The 22,193-nt window shown below is 44.5% G+C and overlaps 1 protein-coding gene across 2 annotated transcripts in view; it reads right to left on the reverse strand.

Moving 5' to 3' along the window:
- Window positions 1-22,193, reverse strand: part of RCAN2 (regulator of calcineurin 2) — a 199,247-nt gene that overhangs the window by 84,758 nt on the left and 92,296 nt on the right. Inside the window, exon 1 of one of the 2 annotated variants that reach the window (XM_075063624.1) lies at window positions 11,336-11,637. The exons of the other annotated variant lie outside the window; for it this stretch is intronic. Coding sequence (XP_074919725.1) covers window positions 11,336-11,422 — 87 coding nt within the window. The 5' untranslated portion in view covers window positions 11,423-11,637. Of the gene's footprint in view, window positions 1-11,335; window positions 11,638-22,193 lie in introns of those variants that run through there. 2 annotated transcript variants of the gene reach the window in all.

Raw genomic sequence — 22,193 nt, forward strand, 5'->3', positions numbered from 1 at the left:
TCTAAGGTGCTCGAGGGAATGGTGACTATCGTGACCATAGGGCCCCTGTCCGGGTGGAAGTTTGCAGACTTCGATGATCAGTGCCATTGCCTGAAACCGCGGCTGTGGTAGCAGGATCCGGCTCGCTCGGAGTCCAGGATAGCTCCTTGAAAGTCTACCCCATGCGTGGGAACCAGAGAGGATGTCCCCATAGTGAGCATCAGGCCTAGACATGTGAATAGGTCCCCGACGATGCCCACATGCTGAGCGACTTGTGTCTTGGAGTCTCCCCAGATGAGCCAATCGTCCAGATACGGAAACGCATACGCGCCATCGGTGGAGATGGGAGGCGCCTATGGCCACGCACTTGGGAAATGCCTGTGGGGCTGTTGAAAGGCCAAACAGCAATACCGTAAACCGGAAGTACCGACGGTTGGCTAGAAAGTGGAGGTATCTCCCGTGCAGAGGGAAGATGGCATTGTGAAAGTACGCGTCCTTCATATCGAGGGCGGCATACCAGACTTCAGGATCCAAGGACAGGATAATGGTTCCCAGGGATACCATGCGGAACTTCAACCTTATCATAAGCTGGTTGAATTCTTGTGGGTCTAGGACAGGTCTGAGACCGTCGTACGGGTTGGGGTTAGGGAATAAGGGAAGTAACCCCTTTGCCCCCTCCGTCCATCGGCGTCTGCACCTCTTGTAAGAGGAATTGCGCCCGAGAGGAGCCTCTGAAGAGGGACAGGGTTGGAACAAAGTGGAGGTGGCCCCCATGCTCCACCATGTGTAGAAGACAGCGGACTGAAGTTAACTGGGACCACGCCAAGAGGAAGTAGGAGTGGGATCAGGCCCGTAACCGGTACGCCACCCTCGGGTGCACCTTCGAAAGATTGTCTTTGGTCCCCGTAGCGATTGCGAGGGACCTCGATCTTGGCCCTCTCGGGGTCCTGACGGTCGTCTGCGACCACGTCAGCCGCGCCGTCTGCCAAAGCCCTATCTGTGGCGAGGCATAGAGAGTGTGGCGGTGTGGCTGGGGACGGAAGGGCCTGCAGTAGGATGTTGGCGTATGCACGCCGAGAGAGATCGCATGAGGACCCTGTTGTCCTTCAGGCTTTCCCGTCTGGGGTTGATTTCACCGCAAAGAGGTTTCAAACCTGATGTCATGAGATGCTCCTTATGGTAACAAGGCCTGGAGGGAAGCTCTGGCCGCCGTTTTCCTTTCCTTCAAGGGGGCAGTGAGCTCTTGGCGGGAGTCTTGATGGAGAAGCTCCATAAATTTATCTTCCATCGCCATCCCGGTGGTACGGATATAGGGACTAAGCAGGGCTCATTGATTGTCACGCAGGGCTATAAGGCCCTTGCAGAGTACACCTTGCGAGTGAGTAGGGTCACTCGCGTAGCCCCCTACAATTTCGGGGCTGGCGCCTGCTGGCCATCCCATTCACTGTTCTTAACCAACTGGATGACCAGTGAGCAGGGCGGAGGACGGACAAGCAAGCAGTCGAACCCTCCAGAGAGTATTGGCAATAGCCTGGATGGTCCGAATAAACGGGTAGGGCCCCTCTAGTGGGGCAACCGCCGATAGAACAGCCACTACCGGGTTCCGTTCCTCCGGGACCTCCTGCACCTGGAGGTCCACATTGAGCGCTACCCTCCATGGGAGGTCCTGATGGCCCTTAGGGTGTTGTGGGCACACCAGAATCGCGGTCTTGAGCATAAGAGATGTCCGCGTGGGAAGACAGGTGCGTGACCGGAAGGCCATGGAGGTGCTGAAAAATCATGGTCAGAGTCTCTGACTCTACCAGACCTTGCCCAACTTGGCACCTGGGACCGGTACCGGAAGGCGCACCGGTACCTGGAAACGAGATCCGACCTCCTACTACAGCGGCCGGGAGGTCGACCGAGACCTCGAGGACGGAGCGCAGTACAGCAGTCATAGCGCCTGTAGCGGTGATGGGAGCCAGAACGGTGCCGAGATTATCGGGTCAGTGAACGGGACACCGACCGGTGCGGCGAGTGCGACCGGTGCCGAGGATGGGAGCGCCGACGCATCCAGGAGGCTTGCCAAGAGACTATTACCCGCACCGGCGGCGCCGGGGGTTCAGGCAGCATCTACTCTGTCATGGCAATGAAAACCCTCGCCGGTGTGGATGCCTCCGGCGTGGAGGGAACAGTAAGCTCGACCACAGTGCGTACCGGGAGCTGTCAGGCACCGGATTCTACTGTCCACGTGGGATAGGTATCGATGGTATCGACAGGGCTGACTGACGCCAGTGCCAGTGTGTCGGCAGGTCGGTGCCGGGCGATCCGGCTTAGACAAGCTCCCTGTCCGCGGTGCAGATTGCACGGGAGCAGTAGGAGCAGGGAGCTCGACCACGGCGCGCGCCGGGGAGCAGTCAGGCACTGGATTCGACGGCCCTTGTGGGACCGGGATCAACGGTGCCGGCGTCGTCGGTGCCTCTGTAGGTGTTGGTGCCGGGCGATCCAAGTGAGATGAGCCCTCTGGCTGCGGTGCCGTTGGCACGGAAGCAGCAGGAGCAGGAAGCTCAACCACGCGCGTGCCGGGGAGCAGTCAGGCATTGGGTCCGACGGCCCTTGTGGGACCGGGATCAACGGTGCCGATGTTGTCGGTGCGCGGCAGGAGTCGGTGCCGGGCGATCCGAGTAGATGAGCTCTCTGGCTGCGGTGCCGTTGGCATGGAAGCAGCAGGAGCAGGAAGCTCAACCACAGCGCATGCCGGGGAGCAGTCAGGCACCGGATTCGACGGCCCTTGTGGGACCGGGATCGACGGTGTCGACGTAGCCGGTGCCGCGGCAGGAGTCGGTGCCGGGCGATCCGACTTAGACGAGCTCACTGGCTGCGGTGCAGATGGCACGGAAGCAGCAGGAGCAGGAAGCTCAACCACGGCGCGCGTGCCGGGGAGCGGCCAGGCACCGGATTCAACGGCCCTTGTGGGACCGGGATCGACGGTGCCGGCGTTGTCGGTGCCGGGGCAGGTGCCGGTGCCGGGCGATCCGACTCAGATGAGCTCACTGGCTGTGGTGCAGTTGGCACGGAAGCAGCAGGAGCAGGAAGCTCAACCCACGGCGCGTGCCGGGGAGCGGCCAGGCACTGGATTCGACGGCCCCGCGGGACCGGAATCAAGGGTGCCGGCGTCCTCAGTGTCTCTGCAGGTGTCGGTGCCGGGCGATCCAACTGTGATGAGCTCTCTGGCTGCGGTGCCGTTGGCACAGAAGCAGCAGGAGCAGGGAGCTCAACCACGGCGCGTGCCGGGGAGCTGTCGGCACTGGTAGGAGGAGTCGTGGGCTTCCTCAACCTCAGAGAGATGGAGCGGTGCCGAGTCGACTTCGGTGCCGGCAACGGCCGTGCCAGCGGGGTCCGGTGCCGAGGAGGCGCTTCTGTCCGCCGAGTAGCCCGCGCTTGTGCAGAAGGTGGAGGGGAAATGAAAGTGCCGCTCCATGTTGTTGTCGGCTTAAACGCCGTGCAAATGGGGCACTTATCTGCGATCCCCCGAGCACCGTAAACAGGAGTCGTTGTGGATTTCCTGTCAGCAACGGCCGGAGGCCGGCAGGCACGGACTAAGAACCGGTGAGCCGGGCATGGGCTCAGGCACCGGTTGCAGGGAAGGGGCTACTCCCCGAACCCCGCTAAGTATCATTAAACTAACTATTAAGAAAAAACGTATAAGGATTATAACTGTATTACACAAGAACCGCGGCGCCTCGGCACCAGAGCCTCCCGCTGCGCCGAAAGCACCAGTGGGTTCGGCGCGGCGCCGCATTCATCACGGTGCCGATAGGTGCCACAATCGAGGCAGGCAACTGAAAGCCTGTCGCCTCGGCACAAGAGCCTCGCGCTGCCGCCGAAAGCACAGGCGGGTTTAGCGTGGTACCGGAGGAGCCCCGCTCCTCAAACACTCAGGCGAGGAAACTGACGAGCTGGTAAGGAAACTGACGAGCTGACCGGACGTTTACCCGCGAAGCTTCCTGTTGCTTGTAAGCTCTCTTTTGGCTGATTTCTTTAGGCGTTTTTTTTTGTTTGTTTGTTTGTTTGTTTGTGAAGGGTTAGAGCTGGATCTGGAGGCAGAGTCCGAGCCAGGGTCTGAGGTAGATAGCAGGGATTTTGAAGTAAAGGAAGTTTTAACTCCCTGTCCTTCCTAGCTCTAGAGCTTAACTTGGTGCAGTGAGGGCATTTTTGAGGAATATGGGTCTCCTCCAAGCATTTTATACACTTGGCGTGCCCATCAGAAAGAGGGATAGTGTCCTTACAAGAAGAGCAGCGCTTAAAGCCTGTGGAGCCAGGCATATTTGAAGCGCTGACAGAAGGAGAGAAATTTTTTTTTTTTTTTTTTTTTTAACTAGTAGGAAAAAAGGTAGGTAACACTAACTAACAGGTAAATAACAGAGAAAAACTAGCTAATTACAGGAATACTAAGATAAGGAAAGAAAATACTAAGGAGTCTGTTGAGCTCCGTCTCAAGCCAGGGGCGGTAGAGAAGGAACTGAGGGTACCCACCGCGCAGACTCTCTAGTAACACTCTCAGAATGAGTGACAGGTTCTAAGCATGCGTGGCCGGTAGGAGTACTGCTGCAAAAAATCTCCGATCGAAGGCGCAGGGGCTCACCGACACCTAAAGTGGAGCACCCACAGGGACATCTCTCAAAGAAGAAGAGAAGTTCATTAGCTGAGCCAGGGAAAAAAAATGAAACATAGAATCTCGAGTAGAGCAACTGGTCTCAGAAGACAGCTGAGCTGCTTGTGCATCAAAGGGCCCAAGGTGGGATGGAGGGGTGCAGGGTGTTTCATATTAGGGACCTAAGACCCAAGAGTGGGAATCCAGTCAGTAGTGCATTTTCACAGAGGAATTAGAATGGACACCCTATAAGTCTCAAAAGTCTCCCTTTGGAAAATTCCATTGGCTGAAAGGTTGTTTTGACAAACACGTCAACCAAATGAGTTAGGGCAATTTTGAGTAACAGTCCAAGCACATGGTCATGACAAAGTTTTTTTTCAGTTTGTTGAGGGAAAAACACACAATGCCTGACAACAGTTAGACACAGAGAGAGTGACTGAAAGCTTAAACAGGGTTGGTTCTTGGAGCTCCATGAGTTGTGTGCTGGCTAACTGAGTTAGAAGCTGTGCTAGGATTTTACTATCTAATTATATCTCTGTTCTTATGGATGAATACTGCAAACAGACAAGGATAAAAGTACTCTATGTCTATGTCCATCTATTTCTCTCCCAAAAAGAAAACATTCATTGCTTGGGACCAAATCATCCTCACAACTTGCAAGTAATGATAGTTCTAACCTACAACTGGGTAACAATTTCCAAAGCAAACCCAGCACTGAACACCTGCTCAGCACATGCATTAGGTGTCTGCATGGATTTTTTTCCCCTAAATTCAGTCACAGAATCATTAACTGGTTCCTCATTAGCAGATTTTGTTAAGATCCAGAGTAGAATTGTGCTGGCACAGTAATGCATGTTGGACAATCCACAGTTGAATTAATTAGGGGAGCGTCTACGAAGCGTACAACTGTATTGGAAAATCCCAGATGTTACCAAGAAGCCTAAGGGAATTGGGCACCCATTGAAATTTGGTGGGGTTTGGTGCCTAACTCCCTAAGAGTCCTTTGAAAATTCTAGCCAAATAATTATATTCATGAAATGTAAGTCCCACATTAGTACCTATACTGAGGTGGCTCAGACTCTGCGGTGGGGATGATTAATTCTTCAATGTACTGAAAATGTGTCATCTTCTGGTTCACTACATAATCAAGGTGTGTCATTTAATAGCATAATTGCATGATATAACTGACCTTATTGTATAAATGTTACACAGACAGACCCCAGTCGTTGGTGGGTGGGATTGAAACAGGGACCTCTGGAGCTTAGTGCATGAGCCTCTATCACATGAGCTAAAAGCCTATTGCATCTTAGCTAAGGCTGTAGAGCAGATTCTTTTGATCTCTCTCTCTCTCTCTCTACATGGTCTTCGTGCCACTAGATGGGACGGGACACCACACCCAGAAGGTGTGTGGGTTACATAAACACCACACTTCCTTGGACTAATACTTTTCTAGCAACACATTCTAGCATCCTATTGATCTTCTTTAGACAATGGGCAATATATAGTTAGAATAATTATCACTCTTAAAAGAGACTGCTCCTGTGTGACCTTTAATGGAAAGGGAGACTGGGGGAGAATATAAAACTCTCAATCTTGTTCTTAACTTCACATATGTTCCATAGTTTCTATAACACAACTGAGAAGCACTAATAGAACGGTGTAACAGTGCCAAGCATAATGCATCTGATGTTCACCACCTGCAGCTCTCATTGACTTCAACTACAACAGTGAATGCCCATTTCCTTCAAGCCAGGCACAGTGTGAACACATGCATGTGATTCTGTATGTCTTAAAACCTACTGAAAGTAAACTCAGAGAGAGCCTTGTCACATCACTATTCCAAATAACTTAACATTGTGACTGAACCCATCACTTCTTTGGAGGTTCTTTACCATGAGTTCTGTAGCCTCTACACAATGGTCATCTGGGGAAGGACAATGCTGGAAAGGGAAACATGCAGCATCCAAAAGAACTACATCATAGGTGCCTCACAGTGTTTCATCCTGTGCTAACAGCAGGCACTTCAAACCATACTGCCATGTCACTGGCTGAGAGTCTGGCTTACCACAGGAACTGAAATAACAGGGCAGAGCCCGAAGCACCAGTAGTAGCCCTGCTGTTTCTGGGGCTCCTGAGAAACATGCACAAAGTTCTGGGCTATCAGTCGCTTTCCATTTATACAATCTTTCCCACACACAGAAACCAGATGATTATTTAGAGGTTGAACATCTGTGTTGATTTTGTACCTCTTTATATTTACAACCTATAATCAGCTGGCAACTGGGATTTTATACAGAGAACCAGATCTCAGATTACCCAGCCTATAAACATACGTAAAACATTTATCTTTACAACTCTCTTTTTTTAAGTTGAACTCTAGCATCTTGCTTGTATGTTCAAATGTAATCTTCACATCCTGTCTCCCCAAATCCAAAGTGATCCTGCTTTTAAAACACGAACCGACAGTGACACAGATTGCTTTCCAGGTCCAAAGAAAGAGGCTTCCTACTCCCACCTTTGTTATTTATTATACTTAATCAAGTCTTATATAAGAATAGGTAACAGACATATATACATTCCCTCGAGCTGAGTTATTGCACTTGTGTTCACAATTCACAAATGATTTCAATGTAGTAATTATATTTCTGCTTGATTTCTAACAATTCTGCCAACCAGGAAACAGCTATCAGACATAAAAGCACTCTAAAGAGAAATTATAAAACGGTACTGCAATTCTCATGTTATCTGGTATTTTTCTTAAAACATCATTTCCTGGAGACATGAGATTATGCGAACATCTCAGATATGCTTACAAAAACACAGTCCCCATGATTGTGGAGCAAAATCTGAAAACATGAACTTGAAAGACTCAAGAACCAGAAGACAAATAAAGACTCGTAATGTATTATTATATAATAATCTCACAATTTTTAAGACCACCACACAGGGTTTGGGAGCCTGACTCTTGATTTTTTCAGTGCTTGGGGTTGACAACATGAAAATGAGCAGTGATACTCTGCCCTTCTAGAATGCCTTTCCCTTGGCTATCTCAAAGCCCTTTAAAAACATTAAGCCTCCCAGCATCCCTATGAGTTAACCAGTTTCATGACTGGAGAAAGTGAGGCACAGAGAAAGTAACTGACCTGCTCAAGGCTGCCAAACAGATCAGTCTCGGGGGAGAACCGCTATCACTGTCCCTGCACTCTCTGAATGTCACAAGTCCTGAAGTGGTGTCAGACTGCTAGACTTTCCAAAGGGAGAGCAGGAAGGGAAGAGCAAAACTATGGCCTGACCCTCTCTCTGCTGACATCCAATAATAGGCCGGGATAGGCATATGCACACTGTACCTTGTCTAAATGTAGACAGCACACCTGGCTCCAATGTGCATTAGCCCAAAGTCACCAGAGCAGGTCAGAATAGTTCTCCCACTACTGCATGGCCCCTCTTTGCTTCCTCCAAGTGCACAGTATGGGTTAAATACAAAACAATGCCCGTTCTGCATATCTGGCCAAGTTTTTTCCTATCTTTGAGATACCTTCCATATGCCACACTATACCATATCTGTAGTGCACACAGTAGGCTCATAATCCTTCATCATTAATATTTAATTATTATTTGGATTGTGTCGTGTCTAGAGACTTCGATCAGGGATTGGGCCCCCATTATGCTACATGCTGTACATAGATGGAGTGAAGAGATTCCCAGCCCTTAAGGGGTCACAGTCTAAGAATCTCTCATTTGTAACTTTAAAAAAGACCCTTCATTTTTTATACTATTCTCTCTTTTCCTTTTTCACTGATGTCTGAAATCTCTCTTCCAGAAATAAACAAGATTTTAATTAATAAATTTATTTTTTGCTTTTGTAAAAATATCTCTACAACAAAATGACAACCTGAAGGCTTTTTTATAAAGTAGAATTCTCATCATACAACTGAACGGTGTAACTTCAGGAACGGAACTGAGTTTGACGTTTCCATGACTAGTATTTGTATTTACCTATTTTATCTATCTTAATATCTGAGCACCATAAATTCTGCATCAGCGAAACGGTAGCATTGGCATTAGCCTAATCTGTTCTCTGAAATGTCATATTTATTATTCAGAGGACCAATTTATATGAAACAAAGTGGACAGGTAATTTAAACCTGTGATTGGACAGCTTAGTCTACTCACCATCGCTCTCTGGGCTTCAATTCAACTCTATAACTGTAGGTTTAAATGAAATGAGATGGGGGCTCATGGGTGGCGGTTGACACCACCCATTTTCCATTGAATGTAACAGGAGTCTTATTGCTAAAACTTTCCTCACTGCTATGGAAGACTGACTCCTAAATGACTATTAGCCGATATTGCAAAACCTAATAAACGACCACATACCTTATAAGAAAAGCGCCATCCACCAGTATGTACAAGTTATTACTGAGATAACGTGCCTTTCGGATACTGAGAGAGAGAGATCCCTACAGTCCAGGGTTCAAGTAAACAGCAAAACAATAGCAGGCCATCTTGCAGTGCAATAGTTTAAACCACAGGAACACAGAATTTCAGTTTCCCCCTTTGCAAGTCAACTTTAAAGCATTAATGGCATTGGAAAAAAGGTGGTGTGCTGTGTTTGCCTCCCCCTCACCCTGCTCCCCCGAATCACCATGCCCATCTGCTCCCAAAGTGATTTTTTTTACCATAGAAATACTGGAATGTCAAGTCCTATCTATCTGAGTTTTATGCTGATGACCATCCCCATAGCGTCTTAGATCCTTCTGTGTAAAAATTAAAGGCAATAATGAAGTCCCTAGCAGAACTAAGACATCAGTCTCCCCTATTTTTGCTAGAAGTGTCCTTGGAGGACCAAACAGCAGAAGCAGTAGCTTTCTCCACCTTTTAAGTGTCAGGAATATACATTTTTTAATGAAAAGTCTTTTCTCCCTGCTCTTTATTCCAATATTTGAGTTAAAGAAGTTTTTGACAAAAGCAAACAAAAAAAGTGCATCTAAATAGTCTGATGCATAATCCCTTCCCCTCTCAGTTGCTGAACTGTGGACCCATGTGCCAATTCCTTCAACATCTCCTTAACTAGTTTGCTCTCTCTCACCCCACATTCCTCAGCCATTCTTCCTGCATGATACTACTCATGCAGAGTCTAATCCAACTACTATTGGAGTCAATAGGAGTCTTTCTGTTGACTTTTATAGGAGCTGGATTAGGTGCTGTCATTATTGTAGCACAAACAGGCTCTAAAAATAGCACCATAATTTAATTCTGTAAGGTGTTAAATGGCACAGTTCACTCTCTTGTGAGTCCCTGTGAATAGTTCTGAAAATTCCCAACTTCAGATCCATGATGTTTTTAGATGAACAAGCATAAGCACAATCAAACATGTCCGTATGCACTGCATCACTTCAACTACAGGAAACAGGTCAGCGCTGGCATGAGTGTTGTCAAGCATGCCTGAAATACGCACCAGCAACTGGACTTTCTGAATCTGTTTGCAAACTGTAATAAAGAAAGCTATTGCATTTTTTTAAAAAAAACAAAGAAAGCCTCTTGAATTAAACAGCCTCATGCTGGTAAAACATGAGCACCTATGCAAAATGCACATAGTACCACCTGACTGCACATTAACAGAGCAATACAATGTTAAATAAAGAGCACAGTCTGCTGGAAAATGACTAATGGCCAAATTCTCAATCCTTTACTCACCCTGGTAAGCAGTTACTCACACAAGTATGTCCCATTTACTTCCATAGGACTACTTGTGGGGGTAATTTAGAGGCATGGGATCAAATTCTTGCCTTAAATTAGCACAGAGCCTCCCTTTGTCATCCTCCACCTTCCAAAACCAGAGGGATAGTGCACTGTATTCAGTTGTTTGTATCTGTGTCCTCTAAAATGCTACATCTCGCTGCATTTTACCTCTGAGCTCTTTGAGATGATTTGGGAGAGCCACACTTACAATTCCTCTTTCAAAACTTAAATCTGTTGCAGTTCTCTTTTGGTAATATAAGAATAAATGAAAAAGATAATTAGTATCATCAGGGAGCAATTACCCATGACTATTTGACAACTGCTGCAGAAAATCAAGGATGATGAGTACAGCATATTAAGCCTTAGAATCAAGCACTGGTTTCAAGTCATTCATATTACACATAAAAGTGCCTAGCTTTTTACATACAGCTACATTGCTGATGCACCAAAAATACTCGCTACACATTTTAACCCTTTAATAAAATGTAATACTTGATTTGACTCTAAAAAATGAATCACAAAGACCACAATAAATTGCTGCTACTCAATTGTGTGAAAAAACTAAGCCATTTAAAGCTAAGACACAAACCAATGCACTGTTTCCATATCTGAATTGTCAAGCAGAAATTGGTATTTATGACAGCTTACAGCTATGAAAGCGACATTGGATTAAAAATACCTTTGAGAAATTAAAAATGAGTCATTTTTTGTTACCAAGATAAAACATGCAGACTTCAGTTATGCAACATATTTCCTGTATCATTAAATGGTAAACAGAAGGCAGTTTTGTTAGCGTATCAAAACCTGATGAAAAGCAATCATCTGTCTCTCTCATTTGATGTAATTAAGATATCCATGCATGGCATGTGTTTTTACTAGAATTTCATCTGCCTACTTCTTTTAAACTGCTCTGCACCAACTCCTATTACTCTCAAGGCTCTCACAAGAAGGATCTGTAACAAACAGATTGCAGGTGCATACCTTAACCTCTTGATTGGTAAAAATCTCCACATCCACCACACAGGCAACCAGAGTGGAGACATCACAGTCCATGCTACGGGCTGGCATCCCCCCCTCTTGTACACAAAGAGTTAGGTAGCCTCAGAGTTACGAATGATTAGAAAGCCTGATTCAGTATGACTATTGAACAGTCCAAAATTCCGCTTTCAAGGCTGACGACAGCCGTAAGCCTCTGAAGCAGATTCCTTGCACTGAACTGAGTCACTCCTTGCTTCTGCCTAGTGCACCCACCAACTGAGCAGGCACAGCCTAGTAACAGCACTATTCCATCTCTCCTGGCAATGACATCATCACAAAGACTGACATAAGCTAAATCTATTTTTTTTCAACCCTTTTATCTCCAGGCAGCGCAGTGGATCAAATTGAACATGATTATGTGCTAAGTCTGAACTCGGACTGAATCAATTCAGGCAGAATTCGCTGGCAACTGAGTCATAGCTGTTGTTTCAGCTGAATGCTTATGCTGGCAAAAAAAGATCACTGAAAGCTCCACTCTGTGTGTAAATTAATTCAGCATTGAACATGGGGACAGAAGATTTTATTTACTCTACCTTAAAAATAAAAAGGGGGAGGGGGAGGGAAATGAGGAAGCCGAGGTTTTTGTTTGTTACTGTACTGCTTATACTAATATTATGATGTAGATTTTTATTTTTATTTATTTATTTATTTTTAGAACAGCTGCATGTTTCTGTTGGAAAAGCTACAGAATACAACCCATCGGAGTGGAAGGTGGTCCAGCCACCTTGTAAGAGGTGACTTGCACATTGCAAAACTGGATCCTGTATCTGTACACACAGGTAGCAATAACTTAAAACCAGATAGTTGTAAGGGCTGGCTGTATGCAAACAGGAATTTGGCACCCTTCTCAAAAAACAACCGGAAGGAGATACACTCTCTTCAAACTAGGACTCTTCACTGGATCAGCATAATCTTATCCATCCTTACAGTTCTTCCTTAATGAACATACAGGGGCAGCTCTTCACCTGGTGTAAGTCAGTTTAACCCCTTTGACTTCAGTGAAGGAAAGCTGATTTACACCTGGTCAGGGGGCTGAAGTCCAAACCGGCAACACCGTCTAGTGGTAGTGGTCTGGGCTGTAACACCCTGTGACAAGAGTCAACAGCCAGGGATAGGGGAACCCAAGCCCCCCTGCTTCTCCAGGTTCCAGCCGAGGACCATGTGAATAGTAGCTCAAACATGTGACCTAGATGCAGGTGCTCTTACGCCAGTTCCCAGGGCTGTTTCCTCCTCTGGCTTTGGTTCCTCAGTCAGTGACACTGGTCTGTTTCGGGATACCCCCTGGAGTTCTTCCTGATCCCGCTCCAAAGAAACTTCCTCTCTATCAACCGTGCCCTGTTGTTCCCAGTGTCTGTGGGGCGAAGGGCCTATGGCGGCTAGGCAGTGGGGACTGGTCTTAGCTTTGTAGAGCCTCAATGGCTTCTTTGCAGGAGCTGGCAGTGCACAACTGCTGCCCTGTTCTGTCTGCCCAGACAGAGCTGAGCTGCTCCCTTTTGAGCCATGCCTCCGATGTGAGCCTGGCGAGCTGGTGCGGCTGGGTAGGGCCTTCGGGGCCCAGAGCCGTTTAACTCTCAGCATACACCCCAACACACACCTATAAGAACACAAGAACGGCCGTACCGGGTCAGACCAAAGGTCCATCTAGCCCAGTATCCTGTCTGCCAACAGTGGCCTAGGCCAGGTGCCTCAGAGGGAGTGAACCTAACAGGCAGTGATCAAGTGATCTCTCTCCTGCCATCCATCTCCACCCTCTGACAAACAGAGGCTAGGGACACCATTCCTTACCCATCCTGGCTAATAGGCCATTTAGGGACTTAACCACCAGAAGTATATTCCAGTTCTCTTTAAACGCTGTTAGAGTCCTAACGCTTCACAACCTCCTCTAGGCAAGGAGTTCCATCAAGTTGATTCAGTGGCTGTTTGAAGAAGAAACTTCTTTATTTTGTGTTAAATCTTGGCCGATTAATATTTCATTTGGTGACCGCCCTAGTCTGTATTTATGGGAATAAATAACTTTTCCTTATCCACTTTCTCCACATCACTCATGATTTTATATACCTCTATCATATCCCCCCTTAGTCTCCTCTTTTCCAAGCTGAAGAGTCCTAGCCTCTTTAATCTTTCCTCGTATGGGATCTTCTCCAAACCCCTAATCATTTTAGTTGCCCTTTTCTGAACCTTTTCTAGTGCTAGTATATCTTTTTTGAGGTGAGGAGACCACATCTGTATACAGTATTCGAGATGTGGGCATACCTTGGATTTATAGAAGGGCAATCATATATTCTCAGTCTTATTCTCTATCCCCTTTTTAATGATTCCTAACATCCTGTAGAATATCTAGCATACTGGAGTCCATGATTAGAGCTCCTAGTCGATCCAGTAACACAAATAAATAAACTATCACCTTGTTGATGTAAAATATAAATGATAACGAATCCCATCGTTTGTGGCAATATTTCAAGCTGGTTTTTTTTGTTCCTGAGGTTTTTATATTAAAGGGTGGGTAACGTTTCATATCTGTGCTGATCCATGAATAACATCCACTGCTGGCATGTCTGCTCAATTGAAACTGTTTTTGTTTTAAGCCTAAAGGCAAGATTCCAGGATAAATCATGTTCACAGACAGAAAGACAATGAGCTTCAAATTAAAACACATTTTGGGGAAAATAAATAGTTCTGTACAAAAATGCCGGATTTGAATACCTGCAACAAATTGTCACTCCAAATCCATACAGTCCAGTATCCTGTCCCTTACAGGGCCAGCACCAGATACTGTGCAAGAAATCCCACGGTAGTTAATTATAGAGTAATCTGCTCATAGATTAGTTTCTTCCTGACCTCCATAGTTCATGATTAGTTTATGCCCTGATGTATAATAATTAACATAACCTTCTAAAAATGTACCCTATCTAATATAAGGAGGATGTCCTCACTACTACAGTTATCTGCTCCTTTTCTGAATTATTCTAAGTTTTTGTCCTCATTATTATTATTATTCTCTCTTATTTGCACTGTGATAGCGCCCCTATGGCATTAGATGCGAAACAAACACAGAACAAAAAGACAGTCCCTACAACAAAGAACTTGCAATCCACGTATAAGGCAAGAGAAAATGGGTAGATACAGCTGGACAGAGACTGGGGAGCAGAAGGAAATCAGTGAGACAATTTTAGACAGTATGACTGGCAGCAGTCTCAGCACACCAACAGTTTAACCATTGAGTTTTATTGTCTCTGTTGTCTTCCGTTCTTAAAAGTAGGAATCATGACAATAGAGTGGCTTTGTGGATGTTTACAGGGAGCTCTTCCCAGGCATGGGGGCAGCATGGCAGAAAGCATGAAGATACTCATTGAAGACTGGCATTATTGGCTGATCCCAGGAGGGAGTTGGTATTTTGAAAAATGAGAGATGATAGGAAGAATAGGGATAAGTCATGGAGGACCTTGTAAGTGAACACAACGACCTTGTGTTTGATATGGTGGAAAAAGGAGAGCTAGAGGAGAGAGGCAAGGAGAGTGGTGATATAGTCAAAGCGGCAGGCTATAAATAAGATCTTTACACCAGTATATTGAATGGATATAAGCAGGGCACAATTGGATTTGTCAAGGCTAGAGAAAAAGGATGTTGCAGTAATTGAGACATGAAATGATGACAGCCTGGACAAGAGTTTTAGATGTGTGGATAGATAGAAAACATGAGATATATCTCTAGAGATATTATGCAGAAAAAATAGGCAAGAGTTAGCCTGGATGTGAGGATCTAGAGAGTGTGCCAAGTTGAAGATGATGCACAGGTTATGGACCTGAGTGACAGGAAGGAGAGTGTATTTGCCACAGTGATCAAGAAAGGTGAGGGGGCAAGATCTTATGGAAATGAGTTCCACAGGTTATATGTGGTGTAATAAATTGTTTTCTCTTAAAAGTTTTAAATTTGTTTCCTTTTAATTCCATAGAATGTCCCCTTGTCCTTCTATTATGAAAATCAGTAAATAGGAGTTCCAACTGACCTTCTCTATCCTGTTATTTAGTTTTGTACTTCTATCATACCCCTATTATACATTTTGTCTCTAAACTGAACAGTCCCAGTATTTCACTCCATCCTCATAAGGGAAGCTTTCTATGCCTTTAATTATTTTAGTTTCTTGTCTCTTCTTGTCTATTCCTAACACAGTCAAACATCTTGTATGCTTTTTGAATACCACTGCATATTGAAATGTTTTTACTGAGCTGTCTACAGCATCACCCAGCCTTTTTTTTTTTTTTTTGGCCAAGTGGTTACGTTAATATAAAACCCAGTAGGGTTTATGAGTAATTCAACTTCCTTCTTCCAATGTGCATCACCTTGCATCTGTTAAAACTAATTTGCATCTTCCATCATGTTCTGCATTTTCCCAAGCTTTGTTAGGCCTCTCTGAAATTCTCCTTAGTCTTGTCTAGTCTTAATTAACATAATTAATTCCAGATCATTACTGTATTTACTTCAGTTTGTATAAGAGTAAAAAAATACTTACCAAAGGCTTGACAATATTTAGACTTCTACCTCCAAACTCCCACAACCAACTATGGCCAGGTAACAGACATCATAAATGAGTAGGAGCTGAAATCTTAACACACAAACTCTCCAGATCTCACACTTCTGCTATTCAGAGTGGTGATAGTAACACAAGGGGACAGAGGCATCTCTCAAGTTGGCTTGTTCAAAGCCACTGAAGGCTTTACAGTGCAACATCTTAAACTCCATCTGGAAACCACGAGGCAGCCAACGTAATGAAGCCAATGGAGTTGCACCCTATTACCAGATGCTGAATGAGTCCCTCTGACGTTTCTCCTAGTTCCTTCCCAAAGTGTTTTGATCAGTCACTTAAAGTTTCCCATAAATATTTCTTGCTTTGCCCATCATAAAAATTGTGCATTGATGTAGATGGGCACCATGTGTCGATGCATCAGGGTGGAAATTAAAAGGAAATGAGACCACCTATGAAATTAGTCTGGGAAAGGGCAGTCAAAAGATTGATGTTCTTATGAATGCACTTATGAAATCATCAAATGGGCTTTAAAACTTGCACTATTGCTGAAAACTCTAGGGGTCCGATTTTCCCCCCACATACACTAGTGAGACTCCACTGACACTAACGGAGCCATTCCTGATTTACAGCAGAGTAAGAAAAGAATCATGGCCAAGCCTTCAAACAGAAGAGCTTAGACAACAAGAAACAATGGAAGATCAGCTTGTTGGGACAGAGACCATCTTTTGGGCCTTGGTCCATGACTGGGGCTCTTAGGCACAATTGCTATACAAATAATAAATAATATGAAAAAATGATCACAGTTGCAATTAAACCATAAGTTGATAAGCATAAGCAGTGCCTAGAGGGCTTAAGACCTGAGGAAGAAAAGTGTTTAGTGCCCTCAGATCTTATTGAAGTAAATGGGCCAAATCTTGAGGTCCTCAAATAAATTGTCCCTGATTTGGCCCTATGGGAATGGAAGCCACTCAGCATCTCTGAGGAGGTATCTGTATCTTATCATATCCGGTTCTCAGTACCAGTATCAGAAACACAGTACATGGGAACTGGAAATATCTGCTGTTGATCATTCAAGAACAGGTGCAATGGGCTCTCTCTCAGGATGTGAGAATAGTGCACATTATTATGAATGCCGATAATACTACGGTAATGCCTAGGATCCCGCAGTCCTGGACTAGGACCCCATTTGCTAGGCACTCTACATACACAAAATAATAAAAAAGGTCTATGCCCCAGCTGTCCATCTGAGTTTTGAACGGAATCCCACAAATGGATCATGGAGTTTTTCAGGTGTGTGGCAGAGCACACACTTAAGGATTTTTTCCCCTCCCACTCACTCACTGCAAGGGCCATGAGGGGAGAACAGAAGTTCATCAAGCTCCCTGGCTTTCCTGCGCATAGGAATAGACTTTTATAAATGACTGTTTTCCCCCCAAAAGTCCAATAATCATAAATATTAAAAATACTCCGGGTTTATACAGATAAAATAGATAGTAGATATAAAAAGTCACTGTGTGTGTTATAAATAGCAAAACAGTGAACTGACCCCTTCTTGTAATAACTCATACTAATTTTGTGATAAATGAAGGAGGAGTAGCTCCCTTTTATGGACACCCAGTAGATATAAAATCCTTCTTAAGTAGCTGTTCTCTACTTGCTTTACCTGTAAAGGGTTAAAAGTCTCACTGCGATGCATAGGTAAAAGGAAGTGAGTGGGCACCTGGCCAAAAGAGCCAATGGGAAGGCTAGAACTTTTTAAAATCTAAACAAAACTTCCTTTTTGTCTGTCTGTTATTCTCAGGGAGACAGACAGGCAGCAGTTACGCCGTGTGAAGCTTGGGCCAGGTATGAAAAATCATCAGTATCATACCCAAAAACTACTCATCTAAAACCCCAGATATATAAGCAGATCAGGAAATATCTAGGAAGACATGATTAGGTTTATCCTTTTTATTTCTTTATGGCTTGTGGATTCCTCTGTGCTAATTCCAAGTGTTTTGTTTTTTTTTGCTTGTAAACTTTAAGATGGACCTCAAAAAACTATTCTTGATGCTTAATTCTTGTAGTTGCTCTTTTTAAATCTAGCAATAGCCTGAGTTCTCAGATGTATCTTCTTACTTTTGTTTTTTTAATAAAATTTATTTTTTTCTTAAGAACAGAATTGGATTTTTGTGTCCTAAGAGGTTTGTGCATGTTGTTTAATTAGCAAGTGGCAACAGCTAATTTCCTTTGTTTTTCTTCTCAGCTCTTCCCTGGAGGGTGGAGGTGTGTGAAAAGGCTTGAGGGTACCCCACTGGAAGGAATTCCCAAGTGCCCCTTCCTAGATTCTCAAAGGGGTTTTGCACTTGGGTGGTGACAGCATCTACCAATCCAAGGTCAGAGAAAAGCTGTAACCTTGGGATTTTAATACAAGCCTGGAGCGGCCAGAGTGGGGAATCACCCTTGACAGATGTACTGTTTATTGGTAGGCAATGGTGAATTTTGCTCTCAATTTCATTACTTTTCTTTTTCGTGCAAGTCTTTCCTCGTTGTGGGCAAGGACATTTAACTGATTCTTCTTAGAAGCTGGCTACATTCTTTAGGATCAGGATGTGGGGACAGTATGTTCTTGTCATCCATAAACACACCTCTGAACCACTCTTCAGCTTTTCCCATACTAAAAGGATGGGTTCACTGTTGGCTAAAATACCACTCCAGAGATCCTGCCCCACCCATATTCCCAAGCACAATGGCCAGTGAATGTTGCACACTGAGTTATTCAATTAAGTCTCCCTTTAGGTTGCTACATGTGGATTCTAACTCTGCTGGGATATGACCTTTTCCTAGGTCAAAAAGCTTCAGATCCAAGACCATTAGTCAATTTTCCAGGAATGTTGTAAATGGCTAAAGCCATAATAAATTAGGCCCTAGAAGAAACCATCTGTATGGGACTACTTTTGTTCTAAGTTTTGAAATATTATCAAGCTTGCACAAATTTCCAGAGGCGAGATATTTTTACAGGAAGACCATCAATAAAGAAGACATCAGATAAAGCATCTCTGAATTTTTTCACTGATGCTAACTAGATAAATTGTACATCAAATCTAAATCTTCTCAGACCAGAATATATTAACTGGAATTTCATGGTAAGCAAGCAGCAGCTGTGTATCCAGCACCTACAATACCATCAATCTTTGCTAGCTGTGACTGTCCCTCCATCCAAAGTTCCATTGAATTGTGGCTTGACAAGAACACTGAAAAAAGCTTCTCTCTGCTCCAATTCCATTTGAAACAAATAATCATAAGGCTTTTTGAGTGTCTCAGCTAGAAATGCTTGGTATTTCTAATCATGAGGTTTTGAAATTTATAACATTATAGAATTTTGACCAGGGGGAAAAAAAAAATAAAGCTTAGTCAATGCTAAAATGATCTCCTGAAATTGATAAGCTTTTGACTGCAGGAACATTAGATCTTGCAAAAACCTTAGCTACACGATGCCTTGGCTGTCCTTGAATTTTGGAAAGGGAACCTTTATTTACGGTAAGAAATGTTTAGCTCTTTTACAGCTCAGGAAATTTCTGTTGTGAGAGCATTTATAGCTCTCCAAACCTACTTTTAAGATGATGGGGGTGGGGAGCAAGAGGAGAGGGGAAAAGGAATCTGGTAGTCCAAGATTAAACACACACACACTCCCCGCCCCAAGGAAGAGAGGCTCCATAAAACAGATGAGCAACATTTTGTTAGGGACTGCAACTACCGAACACAGTCTTTATCCAAAATGGCTTATACTGCAAGGCCCCAATCCTGCAGATTACATGCCTATTTAACTTTACACACAAGTAATCCCAGTGACTTCTGGACCATGGGCAAGTCATTTTGCCACTCTGTGCCTCAGTTTCCCCATCTGGAACAAAGGGATGATAATACAGCCTTATCTCCCAGATGTACATATTAGCCTTCTAATCTACTGGCTTTTCTGTTTCTTTTCATTTTTACACAACTCTTCAAAAGAAAAGAAATCAAAGCACAGTTAACTCAACCTGTTCAGCATGCCTATGTACAAGTTCACTCCGCAATACCAAAAGCACATAAAACTGAGGGGGGCTGCCTAAAAGTGAAGTGAAATCAAGGCCGGACCTTGGTTTTATGGGAAACTGTGCAACATATGGTATGTAGCACCTCAGGCAGATGCTCTCACCATCAGGGGGCTGAGAGAGTGGTTCGCACATGGAGGGAGGGGTAGAAAAGTGCTTGTAACAGCAACAGAGTTGGAAGGATTTTGTACGAAAGGGAGGTCAAATGGGCTTCAGGAACTGGGGACAGTGGGGGAAATGAGCTAGGAGTCTGCAGCAGTCCAGCAGATGGGAACGGTTCTGGGTCGATGGTGGGAGAGGTTGTTTAAAAGCAAGGTCTTCCAAAACATTGAGCACGGTGTGGAAACACATATAGCCCCCAAGGCTAGAGCCAGCCCTTACTGAAATCATGAAAAGAAGTTTATCTGGTTATGTTCCTAAAAACTACAGGTTTCAGAGTAGCAGCCGTGTTAGTCTGTATCCGCAAAAAGAACAGGAGGACTTGTGGCACCTCCTGTTCTTTTTGCTAAAAACTACAGTTACTACAAGCCATGGGCCTGAATACCTAGAACTCTGAGTGCTCAAAATCCAGATGTGAAATGTTAGAGCTCAGGCTCATCTCTACATACAAACAGCCCCACCGTCTCTTACCTTCCAGTACTCCAGGTCAGGATTCTTGTTTACCCCAATTCAGTTAAAACTAATGACTGAAACAGCTTCAGGAGCAGTCCCAAACCCTAAGGATATAAACTAGGAGTCATGGTAGGTAAAAAGCAGGGGATGGCTAGTCATTTGGTTAAGGCACAGGTGACTGGGATTCAAGAGGCCTGGGTTCAAATCTTGGCTGTGCCATAGACATCCTACATGACTTTTGGGCAAATTATGCAGGTCAAGGTATTCAACAAGAGGTCAGCACACCTTTCCTGAATCCTTTGTATTGTCTGTTTCGATTATAAGCTCCTTGGGGCAGGAACTCTCTCTTATTGTATATTTGTTCGGTGCCTGATGTTGGTTAGGGCCTATGGACACCACTGTAATACTCCTAACTAAACAATAATTAATGTATTTATATTATTTGTCAAATTCAAATTTATTGATGAATTCTATTCATGACTGGGGATCTAATTTTGTTTAAATATTTATTTAAAATCACTTCCATTTACTTTTGCCTTCTTGTGGCTTTGTGTCAGCCCTACCCATTAAGGACATTTATTTAACATCTTTTTATTTTCATTGACCTTGGAGATGCTTTCTCAAGGCAGAATGCCCTTGACAGAGGTTGGAATACCAATGCTCTCAGCTGTGAGAGACCTTATCTTCTAACCGCAGCTCTGCACAGGATATGCAGGTGAGAGATTTAATGGCCCTTCTGAGAGAAAACAGTGCTTACTGACAAGCCAGCAAAATCAAGCCAGCTCAAGGGAAAAAGATAAACTATCAAACAGGATGCAGACAGCAAATAACACCTAATGGATCAGTGAAACATTAAATATAATGCTTCACGCAGTCATTGGTTCATTGGCCAAATATTTTAAAGGGGAAGGAGAGATGAGGGATTTATTTAGTTTCAGGCATTCTTAAATGCAGATATTCACTTATCCCACTGCATTCATGAAAAACAAATTGTTTGCACTTCACATTTAGCACCATCAGCTATTCACCCTCACCTCCATTCAAAGCACAGGGAAATATCTGCCCACTTGGAGAATTACAGATATAACAGCAGAGGTTTTAGATTAGTGTTCAGAGCACAAAGGGATATTAGATGACTTGGAAACATGTAATGGAATATAAAGCTTTCCCAATGACTCCGAAATGAGGTTTGAAGTTTGCTTCTCCACTTAGAACTGGGCTGATTCACATAACACAAACTGCAACCTGAATGACACTAAATAGCAATGTTATTGGTAGTCTCAAAGATTTCAAGGCCAGAAGGGACCATTATGGTCATCTAGTCTGACCTCCTATATAACACAGGCCATAGAACTTCCCCAAATTACTTTTCCAGAGCAGATCCTTTAGAAAAACATCTAAATCTTGGTTTAAAAATGGTCAATGATGGAGAATCCACCATAAGAACATAAGAATGGCCATACTGGGGCAGACCAAAGGTCCATCTAGCCCAGTATCCTGTCTGCCAACAGTGGCCAATGCCAGGTGCTCCCGAAGGAGTGAACCTAACAGGTAATGATCAAGTGATCTCTCTCCTGCCGTCCATCTCCAC

The sequence above is a fragment of the Chelonoidis abingdonii genome, chromosome 3, assembly GCF_003597395.2.
Source record: "Chelonoidis abingdonii isolate Lonesome George chromosome 3, CheloAbing_2.0, whole genome shotgun sequence".
NCBI classification, from domain to species: Eukaryota; Metazoa; Chordata; order Testudines; family Testudinidae; genus Chelonoidis; species Chelonoidis abingdonii.